Source organism: Callorhinus ursinus, unplaced genomic scaffold (genome assembly GCF_003265705.2).
Source record: "Callorhinus ursinus isolate GAN/ISIS: 27379988/994484 unplaced genomic scaffold, GSC_fseal_2.0 scaffold13, whole genome shotgun sequence".
Classification (NCBI taxonomy): Eukaryota; Metazoa; Chordata; class Mammalia; order Carnivora; family Otariidae; genus Callorhinus; species Callorhinus ursinus.
This window is the reverse complement of record NW_027397075.1, coordinates 40,534,011-40,551,920: the sequence shown is the minus strand read 5'-3', so window position 1 is coordinate 40,551,920 and position 17,910 is coordinate 40,534,011. Positions and strand designations below refer to the sequence as shown.

The window sequence follows — 17,910 nt, the reverse complement described above, 5'->3', positions numbered from 1 at the left end:
CCTAGTTTACCATGTAATGTCCAAAATGTCCTCTTCACCTCTGGCCTGAGCCCAGCCATCCCCTGCCCCACCCTACTCCAGCCATACTTCTCTTACCGTGAGAGAAACCGTTCTAAATCCAGATTTCAATCAGACATTTCTCCGCTAAAAATCTCTTTAAGAGTTCCCTCTCCTTTCAGAAAAAGTCCAAACACCTTCTTATATACATCAGAGGTCCTTCTGGCTGGGCTCCTGCCCACTTTCCAGCCTCACTTCCTGCTGTGCCTCCCCAGCCATCCCCACTGCCCCCCCCGCCACATCCTACACTCCCGCGACAAATAACAGAATTTCTCAGATGCTGCGTGAAAATGAAGTGCAAATATTCCGTCCTTTGGGAAGCCATTTCCAACATCCTTCCTTGGGCAGGGTTTATCCATTACCTTCTCCTTTAGTCACCACTGCACATTATACACCATAATTAGTATGGCGACCAATTATTGAGCATTTACCAATTCTGACTTCATGCTAGACACAGAGGCAATAAGGATGCCGTGTTTAAGGACAGGAGCTTTGCAGATCGCAAGACTGGTTCAAGTCCCAAGCTGTCATTTGTTTAGCCAAGTGATCTAGGGCAAGTTGCTGACACTGCACTTCTTCATCTGTGATATGGGGATAATAAAAACCCTTTCATTGAGTGTTGTAAGGATTAATGAGACTATGGACAAAAAATGCTTAGCCTAGTATCTGTTACATGATAAGCTATTATTAAGTTGAAATCATAATTATTGTTATTGGACTTCTGATATATATCATGGAGAATTTGCCCCCAGCCCTAAGGTTTTATCTCCATTTCACAACTAAGGTTAGACTGCTTTACGAAAATCATATAATTAGAAAGCAGTAAAAGTTTAGAGTTTAAGTCCACACCACAAAACACCATTCTAGCCCTTATGACCTTGTGTGAGATGTATTTACTGTGTACCCAGCTTCGGCACCTGGATCGGAAGCTCCCTAAGGGCAGACCTTGCCATATTGGTATGTCGCATAGGAGAAGTTTAAGAATGAATGAACAAATGAATGTTTCAGCCAAGGCAGACCGGTGGCTGTGAGATCTCAGTCCTGGGAGAGGGGAGGAGTGGCTGGTATGGTCACGGTGGCAAGGGAACTAGAGGCTCCAGGATCACTCACTCATTGCTTCTATCTGCACATGGATGAGGTTCTCGATGTCCTCCTGCAGGGTCTGATGGGGCTTCAGGGGGATGGGCAGGTAGCCATAGTGCTCTCGGTTGCAGAGGTACATCTGGATGCCTGAGGACCCAAGAGAGCAACAAAAGCAACCAGTCAGAAAACATAGTTCTTGGTTCCCTATAGACAACTAAGGGAAAAAAAAAATGCTTGGACCGTGGCTGAAGCTGAGTTTGGCACTGAAACCGAACAGTAGTTGTTTCAGACGCTGTCTGTAGACCTCAAAAATGCTCTTTATTAAGAAAATTTAACACAGCGTTGGGGGCTAATAAAAACCGTGGGCCATTCTTCAGCTCAGAGGAAATTGATTTTTTTTCTTTCCAAAGAAAAAGCATACTCGTGGTCTGAAATGAACACTAAAGGCTTGAAGGAATCAAAAGGAGGCAAGGAATTCCCATTCCAGAGAACAGAATGGAACACTGTAATCCGCCTACAGGAAATAACAAGAAAATGAGGAATAAAATGCACATTTGATATGAAAGCAAACAGGAAAATCCTGTGAGGCTGACAGATTATTAAAGCTAAATCTAGGCATAGGGAGAACAAAAAACAAAGGAAATTTAGAATTCTCCATGGCTCTCCATGGTTTTATTTCTTCTCTTAGCAGGCATGAATTTGGAGTCAACCAACAGACGTGAAACTTGTATAACAGATTCATAAAGGGACAAAAGAGTCTGCATTTCAAGTCCTGGTAAGAACCTTCAGTGTGACAATACCAGAAAAATGCCCCGCCCTCTTGTATTCAACACTGGGTTTCCAAGGCCCCAGATGGCTAACTCCAAGAGTTGTACAGCATCTCTGTTTAGCCAGACAGCTAGGACTATAGGAATCAGATGGTCTCATAGAGATCCAACAATTGACAGTCCCACCTAAAGAAAAGATTAATGAAATTAATGGGATTAATTTATAGGATTAATGAATTAATCCTAATGAAAAGGATGAGTCTGCCAAGCACTGGTCCATGGGTCCAAGCTTCTGACTGGTTAATTGCTGTACTCATCTATGCTTTCCAGAAACAGAATTACCTGCAGAGTGACTTCTCTATGTTGTGCAGATGAAATTTCCTCCAGTCAGCTCTATCACCTGCCAAATCAGGTGAACCTGTCTCACGGCATTAACAGAGAAGAGCGGGGGAAAGAAAAGGGCCTTTATCCTCCTTTTTGCTGAATCTGGCTCAAACCAGGGCTGGTCCAGCATGCGCTGTCCCTTCTCTTGCTTGACCAAGTGAACTCACTAACTCTGCTGTTTGCCTACACGATCCTTCAGCAGAACTTCGAACCAAAACGTAGCCTCTTGCAAAGTCATGATGCAATCAGAAAATGGAAGGAAAGTGATTTCATGTTTCGGTTGCCTCTCGATCGTAATTAGGTAAATCATTTTACCATTCACCTTTCCAAAGCGTCAGTAAAAAGGGGAGATGAGACTTAGCCAAGGTGTCCAACAAATGTGGAGGGACAAGAAGGGCATTTTCACACATGCAAGGTCATAAGTATTTACTTACCATCGCACTTTCTCAAAAAGTGACTGGATGACGCGGGAGAAAGAGAAGGGGAAGGAGTAAGGGGAAGGAGAAGAGGAGGGGGCGGGTCACAGAAAACAAGGGAGACCTGAAACATAATTGACAGGGGCGTCCATGTGGGCGGGAGGGAGGGAGGAGAAGGGCATCCCGGTTTGGGGTCAATAGGTGTGGCACCACTCGGATGCAAGTACATCGGAAGGCTCCAGGAGAGACAGCTTCACAAACGTGCAAAAAGAACATCTGAAAAATTGGACCATTCTAAGAGAGGTTTTAGACAACTAGGGCTTAGTTTGAGATTGTATTTGGAGTAATAAAACTAAGCAAAAAAAAGGGGGGGGGCATTTTTAAGTTGAATATGGAAGGCAAACTAACCATAGTCTATAAGTGGCTCAGCCTGGAATTAGGTTCGTATAACTCGAACAACAAAAGCACTGGCCATGATCTATCTTAAATCACCATGTAATTCTATCAAGAGGGCAGGGTATTGGGAAGACCGTGTTTGCACTGACGGAGCAAAGGGAGGGGAGAGAGCTAACTCCTCATCTTCCGCAGTGGACACTCAATAGATAATGCCTCAAGCAAAACCAGAGAATCAAGAAGTAGCAACACGAGCATATTATTTAGAAGCACGGATATAATATTACACGTCTACCATCATCTGTTAGAGTTAAAAGTGTCTGTCTTCTAGAAGAGGGAAATGAGGTACAAGGGGGTGATGTGTAGGGGACTTCTAATTTTATAATAAATCTTGGAGGACTCTTTGAACTCTTTCAACTACGTACATGGATAATTTGTTAAAAACATAAACATTTTAAAAGGAAATGTGTTGATCATTAGTTAAAATCTATAAAGGAAACTGGTACTCTCAATGAAACCTACTTCTGGAGAAAACAATTTTCTTTCCCTTTGGAAAAGATTGGTAAATGAAACTATACCTCAAAGCTCTGTACTTGTCTTGTGAAAATATCCGACATTTCCTTGTTCTCACATAGTACCTTAACAAGGCAAATTGATATGCTTATTTTTATCCTTGATGATGACAAATCAGATTCAGGAGGGCTATGACTTGTCCAAGGTCACACAGTAAGTCATTAGCATGAAACCTTTGTCCCTAAAGAGCCAAAGCCAAGTATTTTCTTATCTGCCCAGGGTTCCAAAGCCAAGTCTCAGAACCAGTAATAATTCGGAGTTGCCATTCTCACACATGGGAGGCACTTTGATTACTACCAGTGCCATGTAGGAGGCAGATCTGCCTGCCCGTCACCCACATTGCTTGCCTTTTTTGACTCAACAGCAGACATTCGGAAGATGACTGGCCGGCGCCAGAGATGGCTCCTGTGGATACAGAGCCGACATCCCTGGCCACAATGGGAAGTGAACTCCTGACCTTGGCTTCATTATAGCCTCAGAGACTTGCCTATGACCCTGTGTTCTCCTCGGGGGCTAGCTCAGCAGCCACACCCCAGTGCGCCAGCACACTTGGATTGCCCCTCTCACTCATCAACCCTCATGTGGCAATGACTGGAGTCCGAGGTGAAAGGTTAAGGATCAAGGTCTGTGGTGAGACGGTCCTGCCGGGTATCTGCAGACCCTTAATTGCCTGTTGGACATTTAACAAATGATGCTTCAGTGGAGGAAACACAGCTAGGGAGATTCACAGAGTGAGAACAAGAGAACGCAAATCATCTTTCATCAAGGGAGAAGGGGAGTGCTTTGCTTTGGATCTCCAAATCTTCCATGGGCTGCACAGGACTCCCAGGCTCATTCTTGTCTCTCCTGGAAATACTTCAAGAGAAGTTCAAGTGCCACCTTGGAGCCACAGGGCTCTTAGAAAAGCTCTTTCATTTTCCCCAAATGACAGTGATTCTTTCCTGCTTGCCCCCTGATGGGTGCATGGTTTATACCACCGGTGTGACCCTCAGCTTTCCCTGCTTCACAACTACTACTCACGTTTCCACATGCAAAGACCTCTCCAAGTAACACGGAACCTAACACGATGCCAGGCAGGAAGGCAAGGCCTAGAATATTGATTCCCTCTCCTTTCTTTTCTACCTCTTCTCTCCCCAGTTGAATCACCAAACAGCTTTGGGCCTATCCATCTGTTTGCAATGTCCTGGGAAAGCCTATGGGAGTCTGACCCATAAAAAATGAAGTCTGAGTGGACAGGCCAAGGAAAGGACAGAGCTGAAAAATTCCTATCCAGCCTGTGTCACTCTTCCAGCCCCAAATCCAGTTCTTCGTTTAAAAAAATATATTCTAATAATTGAGTGCATGGGTCACAATAATACCTTATGCACTGACTATCAGAGAGGACTCTGTTAGGCAAGGACCATTACCGTAATTGTGAATAGTTCACTTTCTTGGAACATCCTTACTGCAGGCTTGGAAGCAAAGGGACTGGCACGACCCAAAGGAATGACAAGGCCCCGGGTCTGCTTCTCATCCTGGAGAAGTCAGAGCAAATCACAGACCGAGTTAAAAGAAACTCCCAATCCAGATGAGGATAGGAACCCTGCTTTTGCCCTGACACGGGGCTCAAGAATGCCTACACCTGGCCCAAGGGTCTAAATGGCTCTAGCAGCCAAGGAAAAATAATCAGCCTTCCATATTTCCACCAAATATTCTCATTCCTACCAAGTCTACAACTGATGAGTGGGACACCAATGGCTTTAGAGATGGCCTGCTGTGTGAGCTGTACCTTGAGTTTGTATTAACATTCTCACCTGCCAGCAATTTGCCTCAGCTGCCTGGTCTCAGCTCCACTATGTATACGGCCACATGAGTTTATTCACCATGTGCTTGGTTTCTGAGCTCACTTTTGCTAGTGGTGAAATGACATGTTTCTGGCTCATGGATAATGGGACCTGACTTCTCTCAGGAAGGTCTGAATGATCTTGAGAATACAGCTTTGCTTTAGGAATGTCATGTATCTTCCTGCTGAATTGCCATAGTGAATGAAAGCCTCCCTGATGGCATGTGCAAGGTGACACAAGAGAAATCACTTACCCTCCTACTGACTCGTCTTCCTCAAAAAGCCTACGGGCCCCACCGGAAACGCTTCCCCGTGGTTCTTGAAAGGCTCTGGCTCTGCCTTTCTTTGCATGGGGACTGTGGCAGAGACTGCTGGTTGCCTCCCTAGATCTGTCCCCTCCTCCTTTAGAGTAAGAGAACTGGGGCTCTAGACTGCAGAGAATAAAGAGCACATTTTGAGCCCTGCTTCCAGCTACGAGTTGACCTGTGACTAAATTCTGGCTAAGGGGATATGCATGGAAGTGACATGTTCAAGTCCTAAAATGAAGGAGTGCCCTTCCCTCTCCAGCATTTACTCATTGGCTAGAATGCATCCATACTGATGAGATGTCTTGGGTCATCCAATTAGGGACAATACTCATGGAGGATGAGGAAGCAACAGAGAAGGAGCCAGGGGCTCTGAAAACTTTGGGGAACAGTGTCACTCTGCCAGCTCAGACTTTTTTAAGAAGAGATAAACTTCTATTTTTAAAGTCTGGGGTCTTTGCCAATGTTGTTTTGGGCTTCTGTCACAGTTTCCCATTAATAAAAAATTCCTATAGCGAACAAAATGATGCAGCAGCACCACAGAGAAGCAATCACCTGCTCATGGCGGCTACCACCTGCACGGTCTCCCCAGCACTCAAAAAATGGAGAGTGGATTTCTGAGGAGGGGCCAGCCCTGGCTCTGGGTCATTGATGTTCACAGGGACAGAAACAGAGGGTCCTGAATTGCAAACAATTGTCTCTAATACTACCTGAAAGAACAGGTTTATATAGGTCTGTTTTATACGAAGATGCACGAAACAGAGGACCTGGTTATTTGCAGTGTTTCCATGGTGACAGGACAACTGAACACAACCAGTACCTGCTTGCCTGCTGGAGAAGGCAAAGACGATGATGTCATCAAAGGTCCAGGTATAGTCCTGGTGCGGGGGATAGAACATCAGCTTGTCAGAGGCCTCCTTCCTGAGGTCAATTAGGAAGGTGGAGTGAACCATGGGAACGGGAAAGCAGCCCATCCGCTTCCATTCTCTGATCTGAAGGTAGTCTGGGGTGCGTTTATAGAAGCCCTGGAAAAGAGAAATAGGTGGGCTTTGTTCTCTGATCTGAGGCCTTTATCCTTCCCAGTCTTCGGCTAGGCTCCTTCCTTCTAAGCCACCGCCAGTTGAGGAGAAGTCCCCAAGCAAAGTCACTTCCGCTATTCTTATCTTGGTCTAAGAATTTCCAGCAGAGCTCAAGAAATGCTATTTGCATAGAAAATAACACTTAAAGGGTCTTGTTATCAGAAATAATTTTAGTATTAAGGAGGGCGTGTATTGCACGGAGCACTGGGTATTATACGCAAACAATGAATCATGGAACACTACATCAAAAACTAATGATGTACTGTATGGTGACTAACATAACATAATAAAATAAAATAAAATAAGAAATAATTTTGGTTTCAGCCTATCTCTGGATTTAATGATCTCATAAAAGTATATTTTATATTGATGTGTGATTGAATGTGAAGAAAAGTATTAAGAGGTGGTGGAGCAGAGAAGTTAAAAGCACAGGTTCTGGTGTCTGGCTGCCCAAATTCAAATTCTATCTCAGCAACTAATTGTCTGGAAGTACCTGTCAGGTGACTCAACTTTGCTGTGCCTATTCCCTCATCTGTAAACCAGGAATGACAGCACGGTCTACTCCATGGGGTTGCGTGAAAAAATTAGGTAAGGTAAAATCTGAAAAATGCTTAGAATAGTGCCTAGCACTAAGAAAGCATAAAAATATACTGGCTAATACTAAAATTACTACCTTATCTGGCTAATATTTTTAATGAAATCTGTAGTACTTAAACATACAAAGAGGGTCCTTCAGTGCAGTTACTTATTCAATATTCTGGTGAAGGTGCCCCCACTGCTCCACACTCTTTTGGGGATTCTCCTTTAGAAAGTTCTTTCTGGATGAGCACACAGGACAACCAACCTCCTTACTCTGTGGTTTTGAACACACTGGTTTGGAATAACCCAGCTTCCCCCTGCCCCCAAACTTAACTGTTCATTCAAAAAACATCTACTGAGTCCTTGCTATATCCCAGGCACTGTGTTTAGATGCTGGAGACTTAGCAGTAAATAAGCATCCCCAGCCTTAGCCCTCACGAAGTATGGAATCCACTGGAGCTTACACTCCAGGGGCACCAATTATAACCTGACTACTGCCAAAGATCAAATCTGTTCCAGAAAAGAAGAAGATGCATGATGTATGTATGAAGATGTTAAATGTATGTGGAAGCTTTGAAATGCATTTCCAAAAATGTTCTAGGCGACAGCAGGCTCATGGAATGGGTGTGAGCCAGCACCCTGAAGGGCAGAATACTCAGTGGACAGAGAACTTCTCCCATGTTTATTGATCAGTCACCTTATTTTATGGTCACATTTTCTGTTGTGATGTCAGTGACCACACATTAGGCACTGCAGCCTCTTCTACTTCTCCGACACTTCCTTCAGGGCCCAGGTAGGTGTTCTGGCTGAGCTCACCCTAACACTGACCATGTAATAACGTAGAAGGATCACAAATTAAGAACTTAAAAGATGTGAGTGTTAGAGTCATCTTAACCTTCCTTTAACTGTTTGATCTCAGCCCATGCTTAACGGCTTTAAGCTGACTTTCTTCTCCTGAAAAATGGGATAACAGCTGATGCGTCTATCTCATGGGATTGTAGAATGGATCACATGTGATAAGGTCTATGAAGATACTTTGACAACTGTAATTCATTATATGAGGTAGTATTATTGCTACAGTGTTTTATTAGCCTTTAACTTAAGGATTGCTTAACATCCTTCAATTTATGAGCATTCTTCCAAGGGATAAAGGAAACACTGGTTCTTTGAAGGACTGCCTAAGAACGCATGTCAAATACAAAGTTCTAGACTACTTAGGAACAATATTCTCAGAATGAGAAGTTTGCAAAACTCATGATGATGAATCATTGAATATCCTGAGGGTGAGCAGAAGGAAGGTGAGAAAATGAGAGAGAAAGAGGGAGAGAGAGAGAGAGAGAGAGAGAGAGAGAGAGAGAGAGAGAATGAATATGCCTTCTGCAGACAGGCAGATGACAGATGGATCTTTTTTGACAAAAAAAAAAAAATGAATGTTGTTGATAATAAATAATTCCTGTTCTTGGCCAGACAACACCAGGGTCATTTTGTTTTGGATGTGTTTAAAGTCTCTGGAAACCAGGGCCTGCTTTTAGTTTATGAAGTCATTGGCTGTTTCTGTTCCTACCCTAGCAGAAGCCTGACTAAGAATGGTAGAAAGCCAAAAAAAGAGAGAGAAAAAATTAGAATTGCCCCTAAGTTGCTCTCTATTTTACTGTGCAAAATAAGTGAGCACATTTCTCCTGTTTGCTTTTAATGACTGAAGCAAATAAGGAGATAATAAAAACCTAGAGGCTGTAGTTACTAGGGTAATCCAGCCTTTTTCCTGATGTCAACGCATAACTCATTAAAAACAGCCCTTGAGTGGATTCTATCATGTGAAACACTGCGGATTACTAACTGAGAGTGTATGAATTTAAATGAACTTAATAAAACGTTCTCTCCCCAAGGAACTGAATGTCTTTTGTAAATATGAACTTAATGTCTCCTTAAAAGAGAGGTGGATAACATGCATTCAAGATCTCTCAGAACTGCAGGAAAAAATTGTAACCAAAGAGGAATGGCTCATCCAGCAGTGTGCTAAAGCTACTGTTTGTTAAATTTTCAGAAATTTTGCAAGCCAGTTGACATTTTGGTAGCTTAAAATCTGTTAAAAAAATCATGTTAATTCCCACCATTCTAAAATACCACAGACGGTGGCTTTGTATATTTTTTGTCATTATATCACCAAGTGGCTACACTGCAATTACTCAACTTTCCCTCAGTTCGACAGCATTTAAGTTGTTTACATGGCGAGAGTACCTACACTATTAAAGCTGGCAAATGAGACCAATCAGGGCTTTTCCCCCCACGGAGAGCCAGTTATTAAACATTTATCAGCACACCACTGGACTCATTCTGCATCCAAAACAAAACCAAATATAAAAGAGGGGCTCAAAATTTAGCCCTTTGAGCATGAGACATTTTTTCCCCTTAGCACAGCTTTATTCCATATTGATACTACACTGATCAGTTTATCTCTTTAATTTATCTAATTTATTAGCTAGAGAATTAAAAATACAATCAGCCAGAAGTATTCACTGTAACAGAGTTCTAGACTTCGAAGATTTTTACAACGGAAAAGAGATGATGGAAATTTAAAATTTTGTTTTTCACTTGAATTTTGTAAGAGCCAGCTACCATAGCAGCTCTGATTATTAGATGTCTTTGGAAATAAATTTGGCAACATATATCAAAGGTCATCAAAATATGTATACTCTTTGACTCAGTAATTCTACTTCTAAGAAGCTATCCTAAGGTCATAATATTAAATACAGAAAAATGTACATTAACCATCATGGGCATTATAATAGTTAAAAGTTGCAAGCAACTTGAATAATTTTAAACTAAGAAAAAGGTAAGTAATTTGCATTATAGCCACGTGATGATATAGTTACTAACAACATGCTGTTATCCATGATGTTAGAGTCGTGGGGAGTCACATAATTTTTTTTTTTTACTTTTTTCCATTTCCAAATTTTTCTATAGTGTTCTTATGTTTTAATACCAAAAAGGCCTTTTTTTAAAAAAATCTCAGAATCAGAGAGGAACAAAATACAAATATCAGTAAGCTTTATTGGTTAAGTTAAAGCTTCTAAGGCTAAGCTCACTAAAATATTTTCTTCATAATTCATTAATATAAAAGAACTCATTGGATTATGCATTAGATATGGATTTTCCTCCTTTCCTGAACATGCTTACTCCTGTAACACCATGACACGCACATTTCAAGGGAGGAAGTAAGGAAAAAGGTGAACGGGGCCATGGCTGACATAAGGGGTGCCTTGTTAAAACCCATAGCCTTAATCCATCAGCCAGAAGACTTGCCTGAGGTGTGATTCCGCACCAGAAATTAGAGTACAGGCCCCGAGACTCCAGCATGGGTGCCACAATGGTTTTGTTTTCTGCAATCATTAGATTGAGGGTCTGTGGATTAGTCAGGAAGTTGTCGACATCTATGAGCTAGGAAAACAAAAGATAGTGTCGGGTGAAAAAGTACTTTTCTGTATTGGGTTCAAGACTAACCCAGCACTTCTGAAGGATCACAGAAACTTGCCCATGAGACATGGAACCAGTTATTTATGTTCTCCTTATTGGAACTTGCTGAAGCCAGATGGCATTCATTTGGGCAAAATACATTTAGACTCACTTCCACATGTCTAGCTCTGCATAAGGCACCAAGCAATAAATCGATGTTACCATACTGGGTACACACTCAACCAGCACCCAAGCCACACCTTGGTTAGTGGTTATTAACCACTAACAGCTCCCAAGAGCTCTTAAAGAGTCATCCAAAAACACTCATTGAGTGCCCAGCCTAGGTACAAACGAACAGACTTATTTAGGTTGTCCATAGTAATGCCAAAATGGCCCAAAACAGATCTATCAATGCCATTTTAATGTTACAAGTAGAATTTTTGTTGAATGTACATTATATCAACCCATGAAGCTTATCCCTCTCTTAGCAGAAGTCCATGTTAACACTGATTCAGGTATAGGGATAGTTTAACAATAGATTGTATTATATAAAATAAATAATCTCACTGAACTGTACACTTAAAAAAATTAAAATGGTAGGTTTTATGTTATGTATATTTTACCACACACACATAAATAATCAGAAGCTTTCATTCTTATGATAGTCAATCTGTTTACCCAAAAATTTGGGACTCAGTATTTGTATGCTTCAATGACATTTAAACAGCTTTATCATGTTAAATATCATCAACTTGAAAATGTATATGAAATTATTTGTATTGGACAGGTGCATGAGATAAATTATTGGGTTGATTTTTGTCGTGGTTATGGGCTGGGGATGGCCATAGGTCAAAAGTATTCCTTTTAGGAATCAGAGTTTAGTGACGGAGAGCAGATATTGACAAGTCTAATGAAACCATATTGTCTTTGCTTTATTGGTATTATTTCTAGGATTGTACTGGAAAATGCCCACCAAAAGAATTAAATGGATTTTGGGGGCTACAGATGGAGAACTTCATTCCCATAAACTTGCAAAGAAAAAAAGCGCCTGTCAACTTTCAGAAGGGAAATGCGGACTATAGCAACTTGCTGCCTAGGAAGCTGTCCTCCTTTCCAATTAAGGTAGGTTCCTGGAGGACAAGGACAGAAGATAACACTGGTTCCTAGCCATTGAGTCCAGCATTTTTCTGGACCATTCTGAAAGTTCTAAGAAAAGTGATGGAACCTCTCCACAGAGAGAAATTCTCCATGAGAACCTAGCATAATTAGGAGCCATCAAGAAGCCAAGCAAGAGATGCCATTCCCCTGCCAGGGCTGCAAGGTCTCAACTGTTCCTTTAACTGGGCCATTTCTCAGGGTTGTTTGTGAAGCTGGTAACCTTGAAAGATGAGGTAACATATTTTCCAGAGAAAGAGCAGGTATGCTGACTGCTTGCTATAAAGGCAGTAAGTTCCCTGAGCTCTGGGTTCCTCAGCTGTGATACAAAACCGCTGGATACAGAGCATCCATCTCAGCCCATGACATCACCTGTGTGAGAAGTGGGGGTCAGGGGAAGTGCCACAAGCATGCTGGTAGACATGCTATTTACTGTAAGTAATAATCCATTGTCTCTTAAAAAACGAGGGATGACAGTCCCCCAGATCACTGAGGAACAAAAGGGAATGGAGTTTCAGAGCTGTTAATTTGAATCCTTTTTTATATAATTATTTTCTTATATCTGAAAAAAATTTCTAAAGAGTTATTAAGAATCTTCCCTAATAAATCTTTAAAAAAAGGGGGCGTGCGCCTGGGTGGCTCAGTCAGCTAAGCCTCTGACTCTTGGTTTTGGCTCAGGTCATGATCTCATGGGTTGTGAGACTGAGCCCCTCATTGGGTTCCATGCTCAGTGGGGAGTCTGCTTGAAGATTCTCTCCCTTTGCCCCCCCTTTCTCTAAAATAAATGAATAAATCTTTAAAAAAACAAAAAAGAAACTTCCCGTGCATTCCCTATGAACTGAAAGGATTCAGATTTCTTATCCCTATTACATGAAAGAGATCAAATAATCCAGGAGTTTATTCACTTGCTCACTGAAAATGCATGTCAAGAGTGGCTTGAGATGAAATCCAGGTACCCCAATATTAAGTTCCCCAAGTTTTTCCTTGTGTGTTTATTAAAAAGTAGAGGAGAGGCTCCTTGGTGGCTCAGTCATTAAGTCTCCAACTGTTTTTTTGTTTTTGTTTTTGTTTTTGTTTTTGTTTTTTTTGAAGACTCCAACTCTTGATCTCAGCTCAGGTCTTGACAGGTGTTGATCTCAGGGTCGTGAGTTCAAGCCCCACATAGAAAAAGTGGTGGGGGAGTTGGTTCTCAAACAAAAGGGTTTTTTAATAGCTCCCACAGTCTTAAGTTTTGGACAGTTGATTTGGACACATTCTAGATAACAGTTGTCAAGAAATCAAACATCTTTTTTTTACCAGAATATAGTCTGACCATTTTTCCCTCGCAGTTCGAAGGGCCGCCTGCCGTAGTTTCATCACATGGGCAAAACGGGAGCCTGGCCAATGCTTTGGTCCAATTTCATCAGGGTAAGATCTAAAATAATAATAATAGTAATAATAACAATAATAGCTTATAATTATTGAGTGCCTATATATTCCAGGCTCTGTCCTAAATGTTTATATGCACTAACTCATTTCAACTTCCAACAATCCTAGGGCGTGGGTACTATTATTGTTATCATCTTCCTCATATTACAGATAAGGAAGCAGAGATTAAGTAACGTGGCTTACAGTACACAAGAATCCTTAAATGAAATATTTCAGTGGCTTCTAAGAAGAACCTATGGAGTCCTTACAAGGTTAATATTCTCCATTTCACAGATGAGGAAATTGGTGCAGAGTGGTTAAGTCATTTGCCTAATGCTACACGTTAATAAGCAGCACAGTTAGAATTTAAATCCCCAAAGCTCATGTTCCTAAGCACTTTTTAATATATTCTGCCATCAGGGGCGCCTGGGTGGCTCAGTTGGTTAAGCGACTGCCTTCGGCTCAGATCATGATCCTGGAGTCCCAGGATCGAGTCCCGCTTCGGGCTCCCTGCTCAGTGGGGAGTCTGCTTCTCCCTCTGACTTTCCCCCCTCTCCTGCTCTCTCTCTCATTCTCTCTCTCAAATAAATAAATAAAACCTTTAAAAAATATATTCTGCCATCAAATAAATTTAAAAATTTTGCAGCATAAAAATATGAGTTTCCCAGGAAAAAAACCAAAGGTTAAATTCACTTGATCAAGTATCAGTAAAGGATTCCACAGAGCCTAACACACTAATTTATCCCAGGTAGAGTGGGATCATGGAGTGGATGCATAATGTCATTGGAATCTCTATCAACATCTACGAAACAGCCAGGGCCGGACTCTCACATGGCAACATTAGCAAGTGGGTTGGCATACCCTCGAGAACCCTTCTGAAAGCTTCCAGCTGGTGTGGGTGTTGATACTGTCTCAGGAGCCATCATTTCAAATTCTTCTAGCTGTGTTAACAGTACCTATATATACTTGTATAATTATGAAAATATAATTATATAAATAAGATTAATAAAACTATGTCCTGAACAGGGGCTCTCTAAGATGTCTTTCTAATTATTGCTTCAGTGAAAATCAGTGGAGTCCTGTTTTTCTCAATATATTGCCCCCAAAATGCCTTCACTAATATTTTTCACACTGACCTTGGCATATAATATATTTAGTCAAGATCTGGGCACAGAGAAAATTACCAGGATACAAGGTAGGTACATAATCTTTTTGACTGTTCTAGTTAGGCCCAATTCCATTATAAGAGACTCCAAAAAAAGCATTCAAAATCTTTTATAGTGTTCAAATTTCATTGTTAAATTTTGCTTGATATATGGACCATATGCTGGGATTTGAAATATATATGTATATACATATATAACAAAACTATTATATATAAAGAGACTAAAAAAATCTGTTCTGGAATGGCATTTATTATTATTATTATACAAATTTGGCTTTCAACAAATGATTTATCCTGGGCAAAAATTCAGGCAACTCAATTTATTCTACTTCTACAATTTCTTAAGCTAGAATTGCAATAGCCTTGGGAACATTTACAATAGTCCATTTTAAATACACTTATTCATGTTGTCATTTGCTCATTTGTTCATGCAACAAGTATTAATTTAGTGCCTGCCAAGAACATAGCACTGGGGGAAAATATGAAGTATTTGTATACTGTAACCTCTGCCAAAGAACCCAAAAATCACTTCGAAGAAACGCATAAATTACACAGTTAATTAACAAAGTTATTTACGTGTATTGCTATGTCAAAAAGGATGATGTAGGAAATAAGCAATACAAGTGTTGCGAGAAAGGTAGATCTTTGGAGCTTGAATGATTAGGAACAGCTTTCTGTAGTAGGTGGGGTTTGGCATATGAGCTGGTTACAAAGACAGAAAGGGCCTTCCTGGAGAACAAACCTGCATGGGTAACAGCTTGGGGTTGAAAGTAAAAGGTACATTCTAGACAAAGCAGTTTTCTTTTGGGAAGAAGCAAGAGATATGGGTGCATACCTGCTGGTGTTAAGTTCATGGAATTTTTAAAAAGTGTTTAAGTCTGAATTATTTGAACTTTGTTCTGTGGGTACTGGAGAGTCACTGGAGTCCTTTTAACAGAGAAATTAAACCATGTCATTAGCATTTTAGGTAAGTTGATTTGACAGTATGGTATGTAGGATGATCTTGAAGATGGAAGTAACTAAGAAATTGCTATGGTTAAGAGAAGAAGTAACCTAAATGCCCATCAGTAGGGAATTGACTACTCATTATGATTATGGTACATCCATATAATGGATACTATGCAGTCATAGAAATAATGAAGAAACCCCTTAACTATTGCTATGGAATGATGATAAAAATACGATAAGTAAAATAGCATAGTATATATAAAAAGTATGCAAACTTTTCACTATGCTCCACCAAATATGAAAGACTTATACTCAAAATATGAATAAATAATATCAATATTTTTAAATATATACTGTGGCAATTTATTTGTTATTTATTGACTTGGCTGGTGGCTGCCGGAGTAAAGAGGAAGAGAGGCAGTTACAAGGCAGGTCCTTATAACTTACTAGATACAGAGATAACCAAGAAGTCATATGGGCCTCCAAGATTAGACACCTGAATGGCTGGAAAACTGTTTAAGGGAAGGGGGATAAATGAAGTTCACAAAATGTTGTCTTACTACTCACTCTGGTTCATCCATAGGCCTCCACTCGACATAGTGATAGAATCTCTGTACATTTTTCAACCACTCCCTGAGTATTTCTGTTGTATTATCCACATTGTGATCAGTGGCTGCCCTGCATGAGAGAAAGTACAATATAGCTCAGTTGCCATCCAAAGAAAGAGGGAGACATCCCAAAGACCCCAGATTAATTGAAAGGAGAATGGCCAGTTCTGAGAAGAAAAAAAAAATGTACATATGAAAATGAATCCCTCATGGTCCAAACTAGACAACAGATTCCTGAAGTGAGAGATACTGCTTAAAATCATTTTTGTGTCATTAGATCCTTAAAACAGGGCTCAGCCAATAGCAGATTCAATAAGTGGTTGTACTAAAACTGTATAAGCAGAAAATGAATTAAGAGTAAGCTAACTAATCTTTTTTTGGAAATTTTTCTATTTGGCTTAATATTTAGTTATCCAAAATGTAAACTCTGCCTTTTAACTTCCCTGACAACTACCATCAATTTAAGCAATAATTCAGTTGCATTTTCCTTTCAAGTTTCTTTTCAGATCACAACAAAATTGCTAATCAGTGGTACTGTCATCACACACACTCCAGGGGGAAAGCAACAGTTTCCAATATAAAACTCAAAAAGCTAAGTTATCTTTACCTATTTTGGATTAATGTTACCATTACTTATACAAACTAGAGTACCTTCAAAAGTCTTCAAATAATGTATACAAAACTGGTTTCTACTGTAAAAGTTTAACAGATTGATCTACTTATAAAGGAGCTTAACTCACTTATTAGAAAATATTTTCAAATTGTATCGCAAAGCAAACTCATGCTGTATATAAGATACATATCTAAAACAAAGTAATTCAGAACACTAAAAATGAAGAGACATATCAGTTAATTGGGAAAGAGAAAGAAAGCAAGAGTTATAATCCTGACATCAAATAAGGTAGAATTGTGGCCATGACAAAGAGCAATACTTTATAATGCTAAAGGACACAATTCACATCAAAGACACAATAAATGTTAACATTTCACATACCTTCATATAGTACAGGCGTTGGCAAACTTTAAGAGCAAGACAGTAAATATTTCAGGCTTGCAGGCCATACCCTCTCTGTTGCAACTACTTAACTCAGCCTTTGTAGCAGGAACACAGCCACAAACAATATGTAAATAAATGTGCATTGCTGTATCCCAATAAAGCTTTATGTATAAGAATAAGCAATAGATCTACAGGCTGCAGTTTGTCAACCCTTGATATAATGGAAAGGATGGAAATTGCAAGGAAAAACAGAAACACCAATAATAAGAGATGTTAGCATACCACTTTTTAAAATATTTTATTTTTTTAATTAATTAATTTATTTATTCATGAGAGACAGAGAGAGAAGAGGCCAAGGGAGAAGCAGGCTCCCAAGGAGCAGGGAACCCGATGCAGAACTCGATCCCAGGACCCTGGGATCATGACCTGAGCCGAAGGCAGACGCTTAACCATCTGAGCCACCCAAGAGCCCAAGATTTTATTTTTTAAGTAATCTCTACACCCCATTGGGCTCCAACTTACAACCCCAAGATGAAGAGTCACATACCATACCACTTTCAGTGAAGATGGTGAAATGGGAGGAAGTAAATATACAGAGGATCTGGGTATTAAAGAGGGCACGTACTGAATGGAGCACTGGGTGTTATAAGCAAACAATGAATCATGGAACACTGCATCAAAAACTAATGTTGTAATGTATGGTGATTAACATAACATAA

At 40.4% G+C, this 17,910-nt stretch overlaps 1 protein-coding gene across 1 annotated transcript in view; it reads right to left on the bottom strand.

Moving 5' to 3' along the window:
* The window catches only part of COLGALT2 (collagen beta(1-O)galactosyltransferase 2), a 106,358-nt gene that overhangs the window by 30,866 nt on the left and 57,582 nt on the right, over positions 1–17,910 (bottom strand). Inside the window, exons 2-6 of the mRNA XM_025878024.2 lie at positions 16,154–16,264; positions 13,363–13,480; positions 10,762–10,896; positions 6,621–6,825; positions 1,168–1,287 (exon numbers count right to left, since the gene is read on the bottom strand). Of these exons, the coding sequence (XP_025733809.1) occupies positions 1,168–1,287; positions 6,621–6,825; positions 10,762–10,896; positions 13,363–13,480; positions 16,154–16,264 (689 nt within the window). The remainder of the gene's footprint in view (positions 1–1,167; positions 1,288–6,620; positions 6,826–10,761; positions 10,897–13,362; positions 13,481–16,153; positions 16,265–17,910) is intronic.